The 19,567-nt window shown below is 36.3% G+C and overlaps 1 protein-coding gene across 2 annotated transcripts in view; it reads right to left on the bottom strand.

Annotated features, from left to right (window-relative positions):
* LOC121330021 (A-kinase anchor protein 6-like) overlaps nt 1-19,567 on the bottom strand; it is a 108,720-nt gene that overhangs the window by 22,859 nt on the left and 66,294 nt on the right. For both annotated transcript variants that reach the window (XM_041276227.1, XM_041276228.1), the window contains exon 9: nt 16,948-17,068. In XM_041276227.1, the coding sequence (XP_041132161.1) occupies nt 16,948-17,068 (121 nt within the window). The remainder of the gene's footprint in view (nt 1-16,947; nt 17,069-19,567) is intronic.

Raw genomic sequence — 19,567 nt, 5'->3', positions numbered from 1 at the left:
CAGTGTTTACTTTCATTAAAAAAATGTTACAGGCTTGATTGAGACAACTTTCTCAAGAGTTCATGCTAAATGTGTGCTTTTGTAAAAATCACGCCCAAAAATTCTGCTGAAACGAAGACTGGAACAAAGCCTTGAAACACTGTTAATTGTCACCATGGCGACCAAAAGAATAAGCCATTTTCAAACTGGTATAGAAGGCTCACATTGAACGACTCAAACATTTTCTTTAGCCTCCCCTCAGTGTTTAAGAACAAGGTGCCTAGTCACTGAAGGGTCAGAGAAAGAAATTTCAAGCAAGCTTTGTAGATCTCATCTGCACTGGAATGTATGTTTACCACAAAAAAAAAAAAAAAAAAAAAAAAAAAAAAAACTGTACATTGTAAAAAATACACAAAGTTGCTAAATAGATTGATAAAACAATGAATCATTCAAGCAACTGGAATGTCTAGAAAAAGATGACTCAGGAGTAGGATGCTATATGGGCCATACTATGTGAACTCTGCCCCAAGGCTCCCCGGGAATTCTCTTGTTGTCGTATAACTTCAGAAGAGGTTGAAAACAATAGGCAGCATGACGGAATTCAAAATATTTTTATAAAGAGCACACATGGCACAATTGTCCAGACAATCAACAGACAAACATTTTTACAGTGAACCCACTTCCGTTCAAAACAAATGGAAAAAAAGGGTATTAACATCGACATACGTAATCCTTATTGTATGATAATAATAATAATAATAATAATAATAATAATAATAATAATAATAATAATAATACACAAAATCTGGTCTCAAATTAAAATAATACAATTACAATAAAAATCACAAATTACAGTACATTTTCTTGATAATTTAAAGTGTGGTTTTGTTGTTTCTTCTATTAAACAAAGATGCATTTCTAGTTGTTCCTTCTCACTTGTTTCTCCAGTCTTCATGCTAGGCTTCATGGTGGCCCCATAGGAAGCCCATGCCTAATGCCATTCAGTGATGAACAAAGACTCTTTATTCAGAGGTCCACAGTCCTAAGCTCAGCTGCATACACACAGTGCTGGAATCTGCTAGACAACAGCCCACAGTATGTACAAAACAATACAAAAATAAAGCAAGATCTTTTTTTTTTTTTTTTTTTTTTTTTTAATTGTGCGTTTTAATATTACCAAATACGGCTGTTGGTAGAAGCAACATTTATTCACCTATAAAAAACAAAGCATGCTTTTTTAGTCAGACTTGGTTAGATGACTTGGGTCCAGGCGAATATTTATTTAGCTACGCGGTGCTGTTTGTCAAGCAACACAATAAGAAAGTCAAAAGTCTACCTAATACACCTTCTAGTATAATATATATTACAGGAACCAAATTGCACACCACCAGACATTGTCAACCTGCTCCCACTTTATTTATAATAATTTAAGAGAAATAACTGCAAGAAAGCAATAGAAATTATAAATGCTTGGACGATTGTCCTTGTAAATGAATAATATAGTCTCCTCATCAGGAGACATTTGCTACCCAGCCTTTGAAGAGAAAATACAAATTTAAGAAGTGCAATGTCATTTAAAATCGGCAGAACTTGTGAAGTAAATTACATTTGAGGATTCCAATTGGTTTCCTTCTTCCAGCTTATTCCATTTGCATTAACTGAAAATCATATTACACAGGCCATGCATTGTTAATTGGACGTATATTGCATTATCCTCGATATAAATCAAACTACAAATATTGAAATGAATTGCAAATTCACTAATAGAAGATCATGAAACAATCTTTTTTAAGTATCACTCATTAATAATGTAATTCTAATTATATCACTGCAAGGTACTGTTATGAAACCCGACACCATATTTCCTTTGACTTTTCTTCTTTCTTTCACTGAACGTTCTAACACATTTGTTTTGATTTATGAGCAGAATAATAGAGATAAATTAGGAACTTAACATCTGCTCCAGAAGAAAACTGAGACCATTGCTGATTGATTTTATCACACGTTTTGTCTTAAGTGTTTCCAGTGTAGATTTTAAATAGAATTGGATATTACAATATTATCACTGACTGATAATGGCCAGTGTGTATGAAAAGTGGGCCCTTTGTAAACCTTTATTTTTTGTAAAAAGTTTATTTAGAGGAGAAAAAAAAAAAAAAAAAAAAAAGTCTTTGGAAATTTTAGTTTTTTTGTGTGTTGAGCATTTCTAAACAGCCAATTAAACGCTTCTATCCAAACCTCATTAAAAAGCGTCTGTTAGACCTAAAGCAAAGTGAGGGAAAAGGGTTAAATTCCCAGCAGCCTCGGTGCGCAGGCAGAGGGCTTGAGTGATCCTCCTGCTCTGAATTGAGCAGAATGAAAAGAAGCAGTTGGAAAATAGCTGCAATCATTTAATGCAGATGACCTCTGACAGGCTCGCAGCTCTTCTATCTGAACAGAAATTTGCATTGGGTCTGTGTGCAGAGGAACAATGTAACCTAAATGGTAGACAATCTTTATTCTAATGAAGTGGGTGTCAAGGTCAATGTAAAACTGTGATGATAAATGGCGCGCCACTAGGCAAGAGAAGTCGCACAGGCATTATGGTGTTTTCACATTAATTGTGGACTGAAATGCACTGAGTGAATTCTGTGCTGAAGAAGATGAGTGGGGGGTTGGGATGCTGAGGGGGTGTTGTTACATGTTAAGGACATTATTTAGAGAGATCTTGCAGTTAAAAAAAACAAAACAGTACTTGCTCTATAGACAACAATACCTTTGTTTCATCAATCAATTGTTTTAATAATGTCTCATGTATTCTAAAAATATAATTTAGCAGTTACATTTAAGTTTGTATTGTTGTAATGTCTATTAACTTTACATTTCATAGAAAGAGCAACATGCTGTTTTCATTCACGTAAATATGCATTAGCATACTACATTTGCCAATACTACTAATAATGGTATATGCATGTATCAGTATAGTGCTCTCAAATTCTCTCTCACTTTAGTTGACCATGTGTAATACATCACTGGCAGTGAACACAGCTTAGCTGTGAATCATCTGTATCTGTTAATTATCAAATTGTGAAATAACTCAAATCATTAAAAAAAAAAAATAATAATAATTGGTGAATTGATTTTGTAGTAAGGCTTACATTTAAAGTAAAGCTTGCAGTTAAAGAAGTCAACCATTAAGTTCAAATGCCAGTGCCACTAGCAATTTCCAGGTGCGCACAGGCACACTTCAGCTGTTTAGCACTGAGCCTGTACACCTGCATTGGTGTCAAAAAAGCTAAAAGTGTAACCCTGCAGCGAGCATTGCCAGTAAATAAATCACATGACAAAGGTAGATAATTAAAAAAACATGTTCTCTTGCTAAAAAAAAGCCCTGTTTTCCCAGTCTGCTCACTCTCAGAGATATTTGAAACGCTCAGAAACAGTTATTAGAAGTTCCTGAAATTAGAACCTGGCATGGAAGGTCCCTCTGGAATAACACAATAATACATTTTAGACTTATACATGACCTCTATATACATTTTTTATAAATCACATATATCCTGCTTCTGTTTGCAAAATAGTACTGCTGGGGCATATTATATACATGTGTTCAACAGAGTTCCCTTGTATTGCTGCATTTATTTATAACTTTTTTTGGGGATATTCTATTGTATATTTGTCTTTGGTTGATATATTGAATTCAGAGCTTTATTTTATTATTTATGGTTGGTTTTTATTGTTTTTTTCACAAGAAAATTAAAATAAATTAAAAAATATGTCTTAATCTTCTATAAACACATATATGTAGCTGTTATAACAAAAACAAAAGAACAAAAACTACACTAAGTATTCATTTATGCATTAACATTTTGTAACATTTTTTTCTAACAGAAAAAAAAGTAATGAGATTGCAATACAATTATATTGCAAATCAGGAGGCTAAGTGTTGATCTGCCCATAATTTTATAAAATAACAGTTTTTTTGAGGAATGGAGATGTAGTCTGTCATTAATTAAGATTTTCTGTGGCATAATCCTAACATCTGGAAGTCTGCTGATGGAATTTACTGTAAGGCAATATCCGTCATAGCTGACAGATTTAGTGAGCAGGCAATGCATGTTTACCATGAAGATGAAATATATGGACGAAAAACGCTTTGTTTCATTGGAAAATGGTGTGCCCTGTTGAAAATAAATAAACTGCATTGTGGATTAAGGAAAGCTGAAGGAAGTGAACAGCTTTATCTGTGTGTGATTTGTCAGGTCTGAAACACGGACAAACCCAGGGGGCAGAGCCCAGCAGAGAGTAGGCTGCAGATCTAAATAGCTGTGAAAGAAGTCTTAACGTAGGATGGAATTCAAACTAACCTTGACATGACCTCAGAAAAAAAAATATGCAAAAAACTAAAATGAATGCACTCTGCAAGACACATCCTAATTTTCGTGGGCAAGCAGGTATTCTTCCCAAAACAGAGAAGAGAGGGACTGAGGCAAAAAAGAAAAATTCAAACAGAATAAGGGGGGGCAAACTGTGGAATTCAGAGAAGAGGCTTCAGGAAGCTAGATCTGTTACTGTGGAGGCATGTCAACCATTTGGAATGGATCCAAATAAAAAAAAAAAACAACACTGAACAATATTGTTGTCAGCCGGGCTATTCGGGAGATTTGTTTTCTTAGGTTGAATATAAATGACACAAAGCCACGGTTACATCATTGCATTAAAATAGTCCATTGTGGCTGTTAGCCTAAAAGCCTTCTGGACTATATAAGAAGACAAAACATCTGAGATCCTTAATGTGTATTTCTATTAAGCTATATCAGTTTGTATTCTATTTTTGTCTTACAGCCTGGGTTAATCTAATAGTGTTTCTATTTTGTCTTTTCTTGTATCATCTTTCTGTTACTCTTTTATTTACTCAGAAAGGGCACCATTGCTTCTGTTATACATTTTCCTCACTTGAGAATCCTTGTCCCTATTCAGCCTTTTCTGCTGAAAGAATAAACTTTGTGCAATCCCACAGTTCTCTTCAAGTAAAATGCTAACGTTGTTGCATTGCTAAGCTATTGGGAAATGCCTTTTTTTTTAGAGGAAGGAAGGCACTGACAAGTGTACTGGGATATCAGCCTCTGCCAGGTTGCCAAACCCTGACCCTCAGAAATGCAAGGCAAATGATTAATCCTTTCATGGCTGGCACAGTGTCTGCTCCTGCTCTGCAAATGATCTTACCCCCTGGGACGCAACAACTTACTTTCAAGGATATCCTGCTCACAAGTGTTTAGGAATTGAAAACTTCTAAAAAGGATAGAGTACTGGGCTCCATCATCATACTGCAGTAGAACTTCCCATGCTAGCATGCACCTTGAGTGTGAAACCTAGCAAACCTTTTTTGTTTCTATTTCAGATTAAAGTCACTGACACATTAAGTCAAACCCCTGGTTTGGAACATGGCAGCAGGCTCGCTATAAGCCTTGTAAATGTAATAAAGCATAGTGAAAGCATGGTAAAGCATAGGTAAGCATGGTAAAGGCTAGTGAAAGTGTGGTAAAGCAAAGGTAAGCATAGTAAAGCATAGGTAAGCATGGTAAAGCAGAGTGAAAGCATTGTAAAGCATAGGTAAACATGATAGAGCACCATATGTCAAACATATCAAACCATGGTAAATGCATAATATAAACATGGGAGAAGCATGGCAAAACTGCAAAATGACCATGTAAATTTACCAGGGTTAACAATTTAAAAGGGAAGGCAGGTTATACAGAGGTAGATATGTACAGTAGATATTAAAGTAAATGTAGTTTGATAAGATATTACATTCTAAAAGGGATATGCATTTCTACATTTGATAACACAAGCTGAGCTAGTGACACAATAAGAATGGGATTTTACAACATGGGATTTCTACCACAAGCATTTGGAGTGTTTGCTTATTAGTCCCACATTTCTTATTTAGTATAAAAATAGTGCTTCTGAAATAATTCTGCAACTAATTGTTTATGCGCAATGCAAATATCACACCACAAAATTCAATGTTCTGCAGTATTAACACGCATCTGTTATAAAACTCAATTGGGCCATTAATTATTCAATAAATAACTTGTTAAAAAATGAACATGCCTTGCATAAATCAATCAATCAATGAGCTCAAACGTCACATAGAGAATCCATTTGCCCCTCAAGTTCCTCGGCTCAATTCTGTATCACTCTTCACAATGACCAACAAAGAATATAATATTAACACAGTAACAGGAGGAAAAATACTGGGATTCAATTCAAATTAAGTAAACTCTTACCATACTGGTATAATCAGCAGTCAGGAAGGACATTAAGTAAACTACAATGCAATATTGCTACATTTAAAATAGTAAGCATGGGGACCTGTCAGAGAAAATCCTGGTCATATCTCCTAAGGGGTACTAAAACAAGGTATAATTTAATTCAATGTCAGGATGGCATTTGGCAATGTACTGCTTAGTTAGACATAAAAATGGCTTCATCATTTGAAATTAACTACATTGTGTTCTTTGAAACAATATCTTTGCCAGTACCTTTTAACTGTCAATATGCTTGTACCTACTAAGCATATACTGTATAGTGTTATTTGTTTATAAATGGAGGAATACTGTGAAAGTATGATTACTTCCAATAAAATCCCATAAAAGTAGGAATCAAAACATATCAAGGACTGAAATTACAATTTGATTCAATTTCTTTGTCGCCATGAATTTATTCAGTATAATACAAAATACAAACCAGCTGGAAGGCTGTTCCTGTAAAATGGCATGTTTGATATAAGACAACATTGTGCTTGAGGAAGAGAAAACATTAATCGAGTGCAGCTTTAAACGTCTCCATTATTTCAAAAGTGTGAGTTATGTTTTTTTTTTCCTGCCACAAAGCAGTGTTTTCTCCTTGACTTTAAAATAATGAAGACACATATGTATTACTCCTACTAAACTCATCCTCAACTACAGACAAGCTGGTTTACATTAAACAAAACACACTGGATCCCGCTTGAGATTTATCTATTTTAAATAAAATAAGTAAAAAAAAAAACAATGTTGAACCGACAATGTTGTTAAATATTTAAATACATCTCTCAGAGCTGGGGAAATCAGACCTGTCTCTGTTTTGCACACTAGCTTGGTCATCTCTGAACTACTCTGTAAGACTAGGTACAAATTTGAGTCAGAAAGATCAAACATGTGGGCAATGCATTAGCATGCAAGTAGAAGAGACTTATTTAAGCCTGACTATGAAGTTATTAACTTATCTATAGCATGCTGCCTGCAATAAAGCACTGTGATTTTAAAAGAATATAGATATCATTTTTATTAATGGCAAAATAAGCTATTAAAGTCTGGCCTTGTAGCCATCCCTGCACTCCAGATGCAGCTCTTTAGAATCTCGCAGTTCCACGTATGTCTGAAATAAACAGTCAGTCGAAGGAAGAGTCAAAGAAAATGTGATAGAGCCGCAAGAATACCTTAATATGGGAATGTCCTGCTGCAAAGTGTCTAGGTTCACCAGAATGGCCACAGTTCAGTTAAGTAACAAACTGAGATGTCTGAATGTTTAAACACAGCTTTTCAACCACTCTATTTAGTCTGTTGAAAAAACGTTCAGTGAATCATGCCCTCTGGTGGACAGACTTGGGAAATAACAGTTATTGTAGTTTTGTAGGTATCCATTTTTTGACTGAGTGGATTGCTGGTTTCTCAGTCCCTGTAAGAAGACATATGCTTTGAAAACAACCCCTCTCAACAATTCATTACAAAGACAATATATTTAAAGAGGTATTCACTGCAATACTCTGTCCTAATGCATTATGGGACACTTCGGCACTGCTCTTGCCTGGTTCTCCTCCTACCTCTCCGAGTGCACGTACCAGGTGTCCTGGTGTGGCTCACCTTCTGCCTCTTGCTTTCTTTCGACAGGTGTCCCCCCAAGACTCAGTCCTGGGACCCCTTCTGTTTTCTCTCTATACCCGCTCCCTGGGTCTCCTCAACTCCTCCCATGATTTCTTGTATAATTTCTATGCTGATGATGCCCAGATCTTCCTCTCCTTTCCCCCCTCTGACTGACTGCACTTGCATCATCTCAAACTCAACCTCTCCCAATGAGACCTTTTCTTCACCCTCTTCCTCCCCCACCTCTGATCTCTCTATTTCTGTTCTTCTTGAATCTGCCACCCTCTCTCCCTCCTCATCCACCAAGAACCTTGGTGTCACCCTCGACCCCTCCCTCTCCTACACTCAACACATCTCTACTCTGGCATGCTCCTGTAGCTTCTTCCTCAGCAACATACACAGAATTCGCCCCTCCCTCAATGACTACACAGCTCCTAGTTCAGTCCCTGGTACTGTCCTGCCTTGACTACTGCAACTCTCTCCTGATTTCTCTGTATTTTATAACTGCTCTTCTCTGTAATGTGATATTCTGTAATGTGATACTTTGTATTGTGATATTTAAGAAATAAATAAATACATAAATAAATAAATTAATTAATAATAATAATAATAATTCATATTTCACACAAGTGTTAGAAGTCACCCTGTATATTATACTGTAGTTTTCATAACCAGATATGTCTTCTACATGTCTTCATTAGAGTTCATTCTATACACTACGGGAATCACAAATAGTGACAACCTGATCTTAAATTCACTCTTTGGATCGGTCTTTTGTGAGTATGAATCTCTAATTGAGACTGAGATAGAACTTAATACCTAAATCTACTCTTTCAAGTGTTGTTATAGCAACATCTAACTTAAATTGAATGAATCAAACAGCAAAGCCCAAAAGACAATGTGTTTCCAATCAATACCCAGAATCCCTGTGCACACATCTCTACATATATTATCACATGCCGGTGAGGACTTGTATTCTTCACCTATTAGGGGAAAATGCCTGTCATCTTTTAAAGCAGAAAATCTTAATTTTCTCCCAAAAAACTAGAAATAAAATAGAGAATGTTGTTGCCTTAAGACAAACTAAAGAGAATTGATGGTTTCTTTGGAAAGTGTGTTTAATGTTAAGTTGTTACTTAACAGAGTTGAGCCCCCCTTCTTTCTTCTTTTTGACGTACTATAACCAAGGCCATCTCTAGTGTGTGTCTATGTTGTGAAAAAACCACACAGTGTGAGGGTAGGATCTGTTCATTTTTACAGAAACCCCATAAAACATCATTGAATATCACACTGTAGGACTCTATCTGCAAGCCTTTGAAATACCTCATTTAGTTGGTTGGGAGGTTCCCCACAGCTTTCATTTCCTGCTCTGGTCTGACTGGTGGAGAGGATTTTGTTTTCTGAAACCCATTTGTATCAAGAGGAGGATTCAAACTAAGAGCGCTAATATATGTGGTTTATACTGCAGAGAAGCTTCTATGTTGTTAATGCATCTAGTATCCTCTCTATGTGAAGGAATTATATTAAAAAAAAAATAATAATAATTTCTACATTAAATAAAAGAATCCTGTGCTTTTGGCTTCATGTGCTTTTCGAAGCACCATAAGCAATCTGAAATTGGAATGCACCAGTAGGGGAGTTTATGATAACCTTTGTAATTAGCTGATCTGAAATAGAATAGTCTGCAAAGCTGGACTCTCAGTTGGCTCGAGGCAATCAGTGGTCAGTTTTCAAGGAAAGCCACTGGACTTTTTGGCTTGTATAAACCTTATTAACTTTTTACATCTCATTTACTGACAGGAGATAATAATGTAAGATTCCTGAGAATGAAAAACCTTGTTTACAGATAAACTCTAAGAATTAAAAAAAAACAAAAAAAAACAAGATACGCTACCATATAGTTTTGTGCAGGACACCTCACAAACTGTTTTGATATGTTTGCATTTTGCATGGATGTTTATTTGTGTGCTTGTTTATTTCTATGAGACCTTTTGGCTCTTATACCTAAAAGTGAAAGACCTGTTTGACTGATTTGAGAATATGTATCTGCCTTTAAATGCCTTTTATTTCGATGTGTGTGAATTTACGTCTTGCGAAAGTACTGGAGACTTAAAGCATATTCTGCAGTCTGACATGGTGCAAGACAGGCAACCCATCTCTTGCCTAAAGCAACACGCCTACTTACAATCGGTCCATAGTCCAGGCTTCATTATTCCAAACTGCAGGACGGTGTTGTGTTTTTGTGACGCAAACTGCTGCTTGTTTTGGATTGTATTAAGACCCCAAACGTATTTCTGTTGTGGCCCAAGATGGATTCACAGCCAAGCCTCTGGAGGTGAAGGGATAGTGCTTTAAGCCACTGTAGCTCAAGTACACAAGGGAGGTAGTTAGAAAAGGTAGTTCCTATCTGAAGGCTTTTCATTGCAGTTTCTTAATTAGTTCTGCTGGAATAATGGACAGTTGTTTGTACAGTATAATCACATGAGAGCTGGTACAAATGAAAACGTATCTGCAGTCTCTCTGCGAGGCCCTATATTGGATGTGTTGGGGCCAGACTTGCCACGCCCAGGTATTTTCTCAAGGTCACAATCTATCTACAAGAATGGGCAGCAGCCATCTGCATTATACTGAACCTGCTCTTAGGCTGAATACAGTATAGAGAGCTGGGCATGCTATTAACCCTTTCTATGTCCATTGTATAAGTAATATATAACATTTATTTGGCGTTTTTTTTAAATATGTAAACAGATGAACACCACCTTACAACAATAACATATATATTTTTAATAAGAAGTATTTCAATGTGAACTACTGTATCATGCCAAGTTCGATTTCCATGGCGAAGAACCTTCTCAGAAAAAAATCTAAAACTAATAGTCTTGAGAAAACTGGTAGGAAATGTATACAGGCATAAATTCTGACCTAAAAGTAAAGCACATAGCCCCAAAGCCCACGCTGCTATTTTACTGAACAACACTGGCTGATGAATCGGCCATTTCTGCAAACTACCCATTTCAGTGCTACTGTATCTGTAATTGTTCACTGTTCACTTATTGGCTCTTTGCTCTATCTACTGCAGCACAAGGAATAATCGATTACTTGTAACCTTTACCTGCAAGGTTCTCAGAAATGTCAAGAAAGTGTATCTTTCGAGGCGTATGCAACTTTTGGCCTTTAAAGGACTCCAAATGAGCCACCGTAGTATAATACATGAAATTTTGTTTTAGTCTAAACGCAATCTCTTTGATTAACCTGAGCTGGATACCGTAAATGTGTTAAATGTTGAATTAAAAAAAACGTTTTTTTATATCCTGTAAAATAACCTTATACAATTTTATCAGTGGATCTAATTATACCATAAATGTGTTGATGATCAGTGAAAATGAATCCAGTGCAGTACAGTAAATAATAATAATAATAATAATAATAATAATAATAATAATAATAATAATAATTACCTTGGGAACAGTACTCTGGCATTATATCTGGCCAGCTACAGAGCTGGCCAAAAAAAAAAAAACAGAGAAAGGGCTTAACAATGACATAACAGCAGGGGTCCTTCTCTCCACTGAAACATCTACTTCAAACTATTACATTTTAAATATCTATAATAAAATATAAACAAAAGTAAAATATTGGTGTATTGGTGGAGGATAACATTTAGTAGACCAAATAAGCATATTACTATAGTGACCAGTTTGTATAGGATTAACATTTTTTGCTGAACTGTTTAAGATGTTATTATGCCAAATGAGTAAAGCTAAGAATGTTCCACTACTCAGATCAATGCTGTGGTGTTCTGTCTTGCCATTGGCAGCTGGTCTGATTTTTTCTTATTTAAGTTAACTTAGAGAGGTTCTTCTGTTTTTTTGTTTGTTTGTTTTGTTTTTGTTTTTGCCTGTTGATATTTGCCAACTTGAAAAAGGTCCAGGTCGATTATGTGCAGTGCTATCTGCATATACATGTAAGTAAGGAGGAGTCAATTACAAATGACATAATTGACACTATGGTCTCACACAAAATATATATATATATATATATATATATATATATATATATATATATATATATATATATATATATATAAGATAGCAGGGAGAGGGTTAAAATTCCTCCCTGCTAAATCCATGTGAGAATGCACTGTGGGTGAATTGGGCTAAGGGTTTGAATTGTTTTAATTGTTTAATGATTTAGTTAGTCCCCTGCACCTGGTGGTAATTATAAATTAGAGCCAGGTGCAGGGTATTTAAGAGAGGCAGCCAGTTTGCTCAGGGCTGCTGAGGAAAGAGCCCGACTGTGTGTGAGTGAGAGCAGTCGTACCAGGAAGGTATTGTTTGGAACGTGTGTAAGTTTTGTGTGCAACAGGTAAACGGCTAAGCCTTTCCTCAGCAGCCCTGAGCAAACTGGCTGCCTCTCTTAAATACCCTGCACCTGGCTCTAATTTATAATTACCACCAGGTGCAGGGGATTAACTAAATCATTAAACAATTCAAACCCTTAGCCCAATTCACCCACAGTGCATTTTCACATGGTTTTAGCAGGGAGGAATTTTAACCCCCTCCCTGCTATCTTACAATATATATATATATAATGTTCCTGTTTTTCAGCTTACTAATTGGAACCAAAATAATTGGAAACATTCTAATTTCTTATACTGTACTGTAAATATTGGCTTCATCTTCAAAGCTCTCTGCAAAGCCCAGAGTATCCAAATAAGAGCATCCAAATAAAAAAAAAAAACAGGTTCTGCTTTAGAATATATTGCAAGCATCAAACGGATCTCTGTTGCTCTCCTCAGCACGCTACCCCTGCTGTGGAGTGAAGTGTCTGTCCCTCTGGGGAAGAAGATTTGGTAAGTGTCCAAGCCCCCTGCTGTAACAGCACCCTGAATAAGTGATTGTGTCAGAAAGTGACACAGTGCCAGCGCAAACACACCAATCAGCCCGAGTCTGGCTCAGAGATGCAGATAAGGAGGAACACAGTCAAATGTTGATAAGTCTGTATGCGTTAAAATCGCACAACAAAAAAAGAACAGAAAGCTGGTCCTTTTCTTACTCTGCAATACAACTGACGATGATGCTTGTTAATATGTGCCTCTTCTTGCTTAAATGCATTATTAGTGATTTTATGATGTACTTTTTTTATTTGTTTTTCCCTTGTCTTACCTAAAGTGAATATACACGTTTCTTTAAATGAACAGTTAGCACGGGTGCTGCCAAGTGGCGTGGATTGTTGCAAGCTGTCCCGGAAGGGTTTTATTAATGGTAAGTTTCCTGAAAAAACTTTTGTCTACATTTGGAAGTGAAACTGTTGCCTGGGAGACTTATTTAAGGCCAACATTCTAGAAACACACTGCATCTTTTGTTTGTCGTTGTCCTATTCATATAATCTGAGGTGGAGTGTATACATTAAGCCTTAATTGGAAAATGTTAACATTAATGAAATTTTATTTGGGTTCAAGTACATATTACGATATGTATATTCACATGCACACACACGCATACATTTACATAAACTTATCACAGATTTTCTTTCTGCACATTATTTTTATTTTATATCTCTAATAGCTGTATCATTTATTCTGTCAGTGCTAATTACACTCTTTCACTCTCCCTGATATTAATTCTGCAATTTCACACTGACATCTCCACGTTAATGCAACCCCTGCCAAAAACATGAGGGACAGCCCCCCTCCTGAGTTACACTGGAATGAATCCTGGTCACATGGCTGATTTCTGCCTCAAGGAGATCATGACAAAGGTGACAAAGACAGTGATTTCCTGTCAGCACAGAGTACGACAGGCCTGTCTAGAAGTGATGCAAATGAGGGAAACTTTCACCATGGCTTGTTTGATCCACTCAGGGTCGTAGCACACAGAGCAGCAAGGGAGACACATAGAGCAGTGGAGGTTCACCCAGGGGAAAGGGGAGCAAAGTCTCCAAAAGGAAATGGGTTAAATCATGCAAGTGCTGTATATAGCTTTCAAAACATCACAGTCATGGAGGGGTGGTGCTTCTAGATCATCAGTCAATTATGCTGGGCTGTTTTTGGGTCACTTGATTTAAGATTCTAAAATACATAGATAGACAGACAGATAGATAGATAGATAGACAATATAAAATTAATATATAAGACATAATTATATATATATATATATATATATATATATATATATATATATATATATATATATATATATATATTTTATAAACTTATCCAAACAAAAACAAAAGTCTTTTTTTCCTGCCTAATTTGTAATAATGAATCTTAAATTGTCAAGGAAACCTATTAGCTGTTGAAGCCTGAAAAGTAGAGATGTTTGAATACAATTAGTTATAAAATTACAATTTAGTTAAAAAAACTCAAAAGCTTCCATTTAAAATCCCATTAGCCTATCCACTAGACAGTAAGATTGTCTACATCTTTGTGTTGTATAATTATAATTAGACACTGACATATAATTATAGCCATTTACTATATTTTAAAGAAAAAAAGAAATTGATTGAAACAATAAACAAACTGAAGGCATGCTGGAGAGTCGGAATTTCTTTTTTAATTTGACTTCAAAGTGTTCATTTTTGTCCAAAACTGTCTTACTGTCACTTATCACTGCTGCTTTCAGGCTTTTTCTTTTTAAAGACCTCTTGTACTTTTACACTACAGCCAAATGCTTTCACTACCAGTCAAACCCATTCCATGAGATTGCTCAGATTTGTACACCACAGGTGAAATTCAAACAAAACATACAGCACTGCTTCAAGGCTTGCATATTTTTCCACGCTCTATGGTGCTATTCAATCAAGCAGGACACACGCCACAAACACACCACCGCATAGCAATCCATAAGCTTCATCATTACATTCCACTTATTTACCAAGATGGATGAATGTTGCCATGGAACAGACAAATAACACAAATAACATTTTTTCTTTTTATTACATTTCCCCCCTACGGTACAACTTGTAATATCCCTTATGATTTTATCTGTAATTAAAAATACTATATAGATAACTGTAGTATTTACTGTGGCCCTGGCACTCGAGGAAGACTACATGCAACATAGGTACTACAGGCATGTGTAAGCACACACAAGAGGTGGGATGTATCAGTACCACTCATGCATTCCGGTGTGTTATTGAGCTTATAGAAAGTCTCCTGATTGGAATGAAATTAGATGTGAACCATTGCTTGTACTCTTTCAACCATGTGGCACTGTAATGTTAGCAGTCAACTGGGACGCAGGACATTTCCAAGCTGCTTTATAAACCAGGTTACCACTTTCCGCAGGGATGACTAATGTTCGGAATTAGTTCAATCAAAAGCCCCCAAAACGCAATTTTACACAGTACCCCTCCAGCTCAAGTTTTAGTTTACAATCCACCTAGGCTAACAAGTCATATGCCGGACTGGAACCCCATTTACTCAATGGAAAAAGTATTCTAATTCATTATTAAAAAACACATTAACACACCTGATTTTCTTTTGGCCCTACAGTGTGTTTAACTTTGTCTAACAATGTCTGTTCCTTAATGGGTTAAAATGATGGTAAGACTTTTTGGAACAGTAATAATTGAAAAAAAAAAACTTGATTCAATCTGAAATTAAGCATATTCAGTATAAATTATTATACTCTATAGAAACAGGTGCCTACAATAATATGATTGTGTTGGTTTAGTTGCTTCAGCTTAAAACTCAAAAACAAATGCAGTAATTAACATTATAAAAATATTTGTCACATGGTATACACTTTTGTATTATAACTATTTTAATTTTGCTTGGTATTGCATGAATTTATCAAGTTGGCATAAACAGATATTAGAAATAATTATAAAACTGAAAACCTGAACAATGAGGTCTCTAATACTAATGCTCGCAGTCATTTTTACTGATGGCTTAAAAAAAAAAAAAAAAAAAAAAGCTGCAACCATATTTCTTCTAAGCATGTCACTATTTCCAACTTTATCACTTAAAAAATGACTAATGATAAGGTCAATATCCTAGATGTGAGAGAAGATTAGTTTTGACCTTGAATGCAACCTTTGTGTTTTAGAAATGAACATTTCAGAACAAAATGCTAGGGGGTAGTTGTTTCTTGTCATTATGTTATTTCCAGTTCTGAAGGTGGTTATTAATTTTATTTCTTTATGATTCACAATCTGCTCTTTGAAATATGCCATATGCTCAAAGCAATTCAAGGATGACGAGTGTCAGAATCAGTACAATAAAAATAGCCTAAATGAGGTTGATTTACTGCAGCAGGCAACTCTGCCCAAAAAGCCCCCCTCACCCATAATAAAATCCCCAGAGTCAGAAGATAACATCCTGGCTGTGAAAAGGCTCCCAATTTTTTTTTATTTCAATCAATCTGACGTTAGCCTGATAAAAGTATACAGCAAAATTGATAACAAACAAGCAGCATAGCACATATTTATTAGACGAGCAGGGAATGAAATCAATATCTTGGTCCAAAATCATCTTATTTTAATCATGAACAAACATATTGACTTAATGCAATACAGCCTGTTTTTTTTTTTTTTTTTATCTATAACTAACACAAATTCATTGAGACAAGGCTTGTATCAAGGTTGCAGTAAACCAGAATCAAGAAAAATCTCTCTCTCTCTCTCTCTCTCTCTCTCTCTCTCTCTCTCTCTCTCTCTCTCTCTCTCTCTCTCTCTCTCTCTCTCTCCGAGAACATCTGAAGGACAGACAGATCTGTCTGAAACCTCAAATCAAAACACATGCTGTTAAACCCTACTTCCATTTACTATTCATTTGGTTGCAGTCTATTTAATATTGCCATTCCTCTTTGCTTCTATTCATTGGGAGAGAAATCTTTGTTCTTTTTATGAAATTACACCTAATGAAATGTGATAAAGGGGACTTTCTGGCAATTATGATGTTGGCGCAGGCTGCCGACACTCATGCAATGGAAATGAGGCTGGGGAGAGTGGGATGGGAATTCTAATAGACACCATGATACATGCAATGAATGTGGAGATGTCCTCTGAGGAAGAAAGACTTGTCAGGCTAATCTGATTTTCCATAGCTAGGTAAAAGCAGTAACACTGCTCAGCTAACCTTGCAGAGATGCTGCTGCTGCTCTTCTGACATCATCAGGTCATGGCTGTCCATCACTATGGATTCAATGTCAATCAGCCAATCCCACAGCTCCTGGTACTCCGATTCAAAATCCAGAAGACTGCTCAGGAAAAAAAAAGAGATCCAGTAGGTAACGGTGCTTGAGAAGGGTGTTAACAGGATTATACTGCAAGAATATTGAAATGCTGTAAGATCATTTTTCCCCCACTGGTTTAATGGTCCATATTCTGTATTGTTAATATTGAAAAAATAAATGCAAATGGAATGCAAATATTGGTTTAAAGTCTCATACTGGCTTTTTAAGAGCAAATATAAATGGGCAACATGATTGTATTTGTAAATTAAATATATGAAATGCTTAACTTTACTCTTTATAGCTATAAATGTGTTGTGACTGTTGTGTTGCAGGTACCCACCATGTGTGCTGTTGAGTTGCACGCAAAATACATTGCAGTGCAATAGAAACTCAGAAGACTCCATAGAACCACTGTGGACGCTTGACCATTGAACCAAGCCAACTTGTTTCATCAGGTATAGTTCCCTTCTCATGAATGGTTACTACCGTAAATGGTTTCTGAGAAGCACATGACAGGCAGTGGCAGCTTACATTTTTTGTATGAAGCCACTAGCTCAAAGCGTTAGGTCTTTACCATCCAGAAACCAAAAAGTCTCAAGTGAAGGTTGTCTTAGTTCTGAAAATGTTTCCAGCTTAATTTCCCTATTAGATATTAGCAATAGTTGGTGTAGCACTGGCAGCTTGACAAACTCATTATGCTTAATAATGTTATACCATGTTTCATGACAATTGGATGTGCGGTTCTCCAGACATATGGAAAAATGTGACGTGACAGTACGTACAACACACAACCACCTAATCAGCTCATCAATCTGTTTAAATCAGTGTGGCACATAAAAGAGGTCAACTTCACCAATACTGTTTCTTAAGCAAGTTGACTTTTTATAATTGGTCTTGTTAAAGGATATTATTTGGACTGTATTGGATAGCTGTGATTTAAATGAAGAGCCACTTGTACATATTGCATAAGTCTATTTGGAGAAGGCATTGATCTTAAGATTACATTAGAGCAAGTATGAACACATCAACTCTTTTTTTTATCAAAACAAAATTGTTAACTCATAATACTTGATGTAAACTGTTGATGAAGAATCCTGCCCGAGACATTCAAGGCTATTTTTTATAATGGAGCTAAAAACAGTCATGAATCTAGTGTTTAATGATATTCCCTATCATCCCATGTTATTATTTATTTCCTGTTTTTTTTTTTTTTTAAATTTAGTGGTTTCCAATGATTTTTTACCCCAGTTTTCTCCCCAATTTGCAATCGCCAATTGTGTCATTATTGATCCTGATTTACCGCTGCAACCCCCGTGCAACTTGGGAAACATGCTTAAACACGCGTCCTCCGAAACATGTTCCTACCAAGCAGTCATTTTTCCCACTGCAGATCCACAGTGAAGCCACCAGACCCATAGTGCCGGAGGACAACACAGATCTGAATGGCTCTACAGCAGACCCGCAGGCACCCTGTCAGCCACAGGGGTCGCTGGTGTGCGGTGAACCGAGGATTGCCCTGGCGACCTAATCCCTCCCTACCCGGGCAACAATTGTGCACCGCCTCCTGGGACCCACAGGTCACCGTCGGCAATGACATAGCCTTGATTCAAACCTGTGATCACCAGGCTATAGGGCGCATCCTGCACTCCACGCGGAGCGCCGTTACTGGATGCATCACTTGGGAGCCCCTTCATCCCATATTATTAATGGAAAAGAAAACACAACCCACTACTTTTGGACCAGTACATCAGTAGCTTGTAGCTGGGTTTTTGGGTTGCTATGTTATCAGTCTCAACCAAGTTGGAGAAAGAAAAAAACATGTAAGTTCAGTTACCCACTGTATAACAGGGATAAAAATGATGCTCAAAGCCAGAAAATGCCAAAACACTTACTAATCTTTTGAGAAACAGAAAGAAGGAATGTTATTATTTTGAAAGTCAACAGTTATAAAGCTGAATCAGCACAGGTCACAGCCCAGATCAAGGGGATTATTCTAACTGTGGCTACAACATCCAAATATGCTGTACCATACCCACCATTTTCAAAATCAGAATATGTCTAACTGAGACTAAAAGGTTGAAACCTCTCACAACACATCAAAATGAGACATTTCCATAATCGCCTTTTTATTTTATGGTGTTAATCCACATTTTCAATGCAGGTATTTCCTTTTTTGTTTTTGTTTTAAGTAGTATTTGCCTGCTTCTGTCTTGTTTTCCCTCACTTGAAAGGCAGCTCTCATACATTTATCAGCTTCAAGGTTGAGAGATACATCTGCTCAGTCCACCATTTAAGACAGGCTTGAGTGAACATGGCAAGGCAGTGAAAGCTAGGCCAGATATAGCATTAGACAGCTCTTCCCCAAAGACAAGTTAAATGCAAAGGTAGGGCCAAGAAGTCAAAACCATGAATCCTCGAATAGGTAGCCATTGTTAAAATTCAAAGAAGGATCATTATGGTTTTCAACAAAATTAATCATTACAATGAGAGGCTTAAAAGGATTAGTGATGCTTGACTCAAAGC

The sequence above is a fragment of the Polyodon spathula genome, chromosome 17 (assembly GCF_017654505.1).
Source record: "Polyodon spathula isolate WHYD16114869_AA chromosome 17, ASM1765450v1, whole genome shotgun sequence".
NCBI lineage: Eukaryota > Metazoa > Chordata > Actinopteri > Acipenseriformes > Polyodontidae > Polyodon > Polyodon spathula.
Note: the sequence above shows the minus strand (reverse complement) of the source record. Positions and strands in the feature narration are given on the sequence as shown.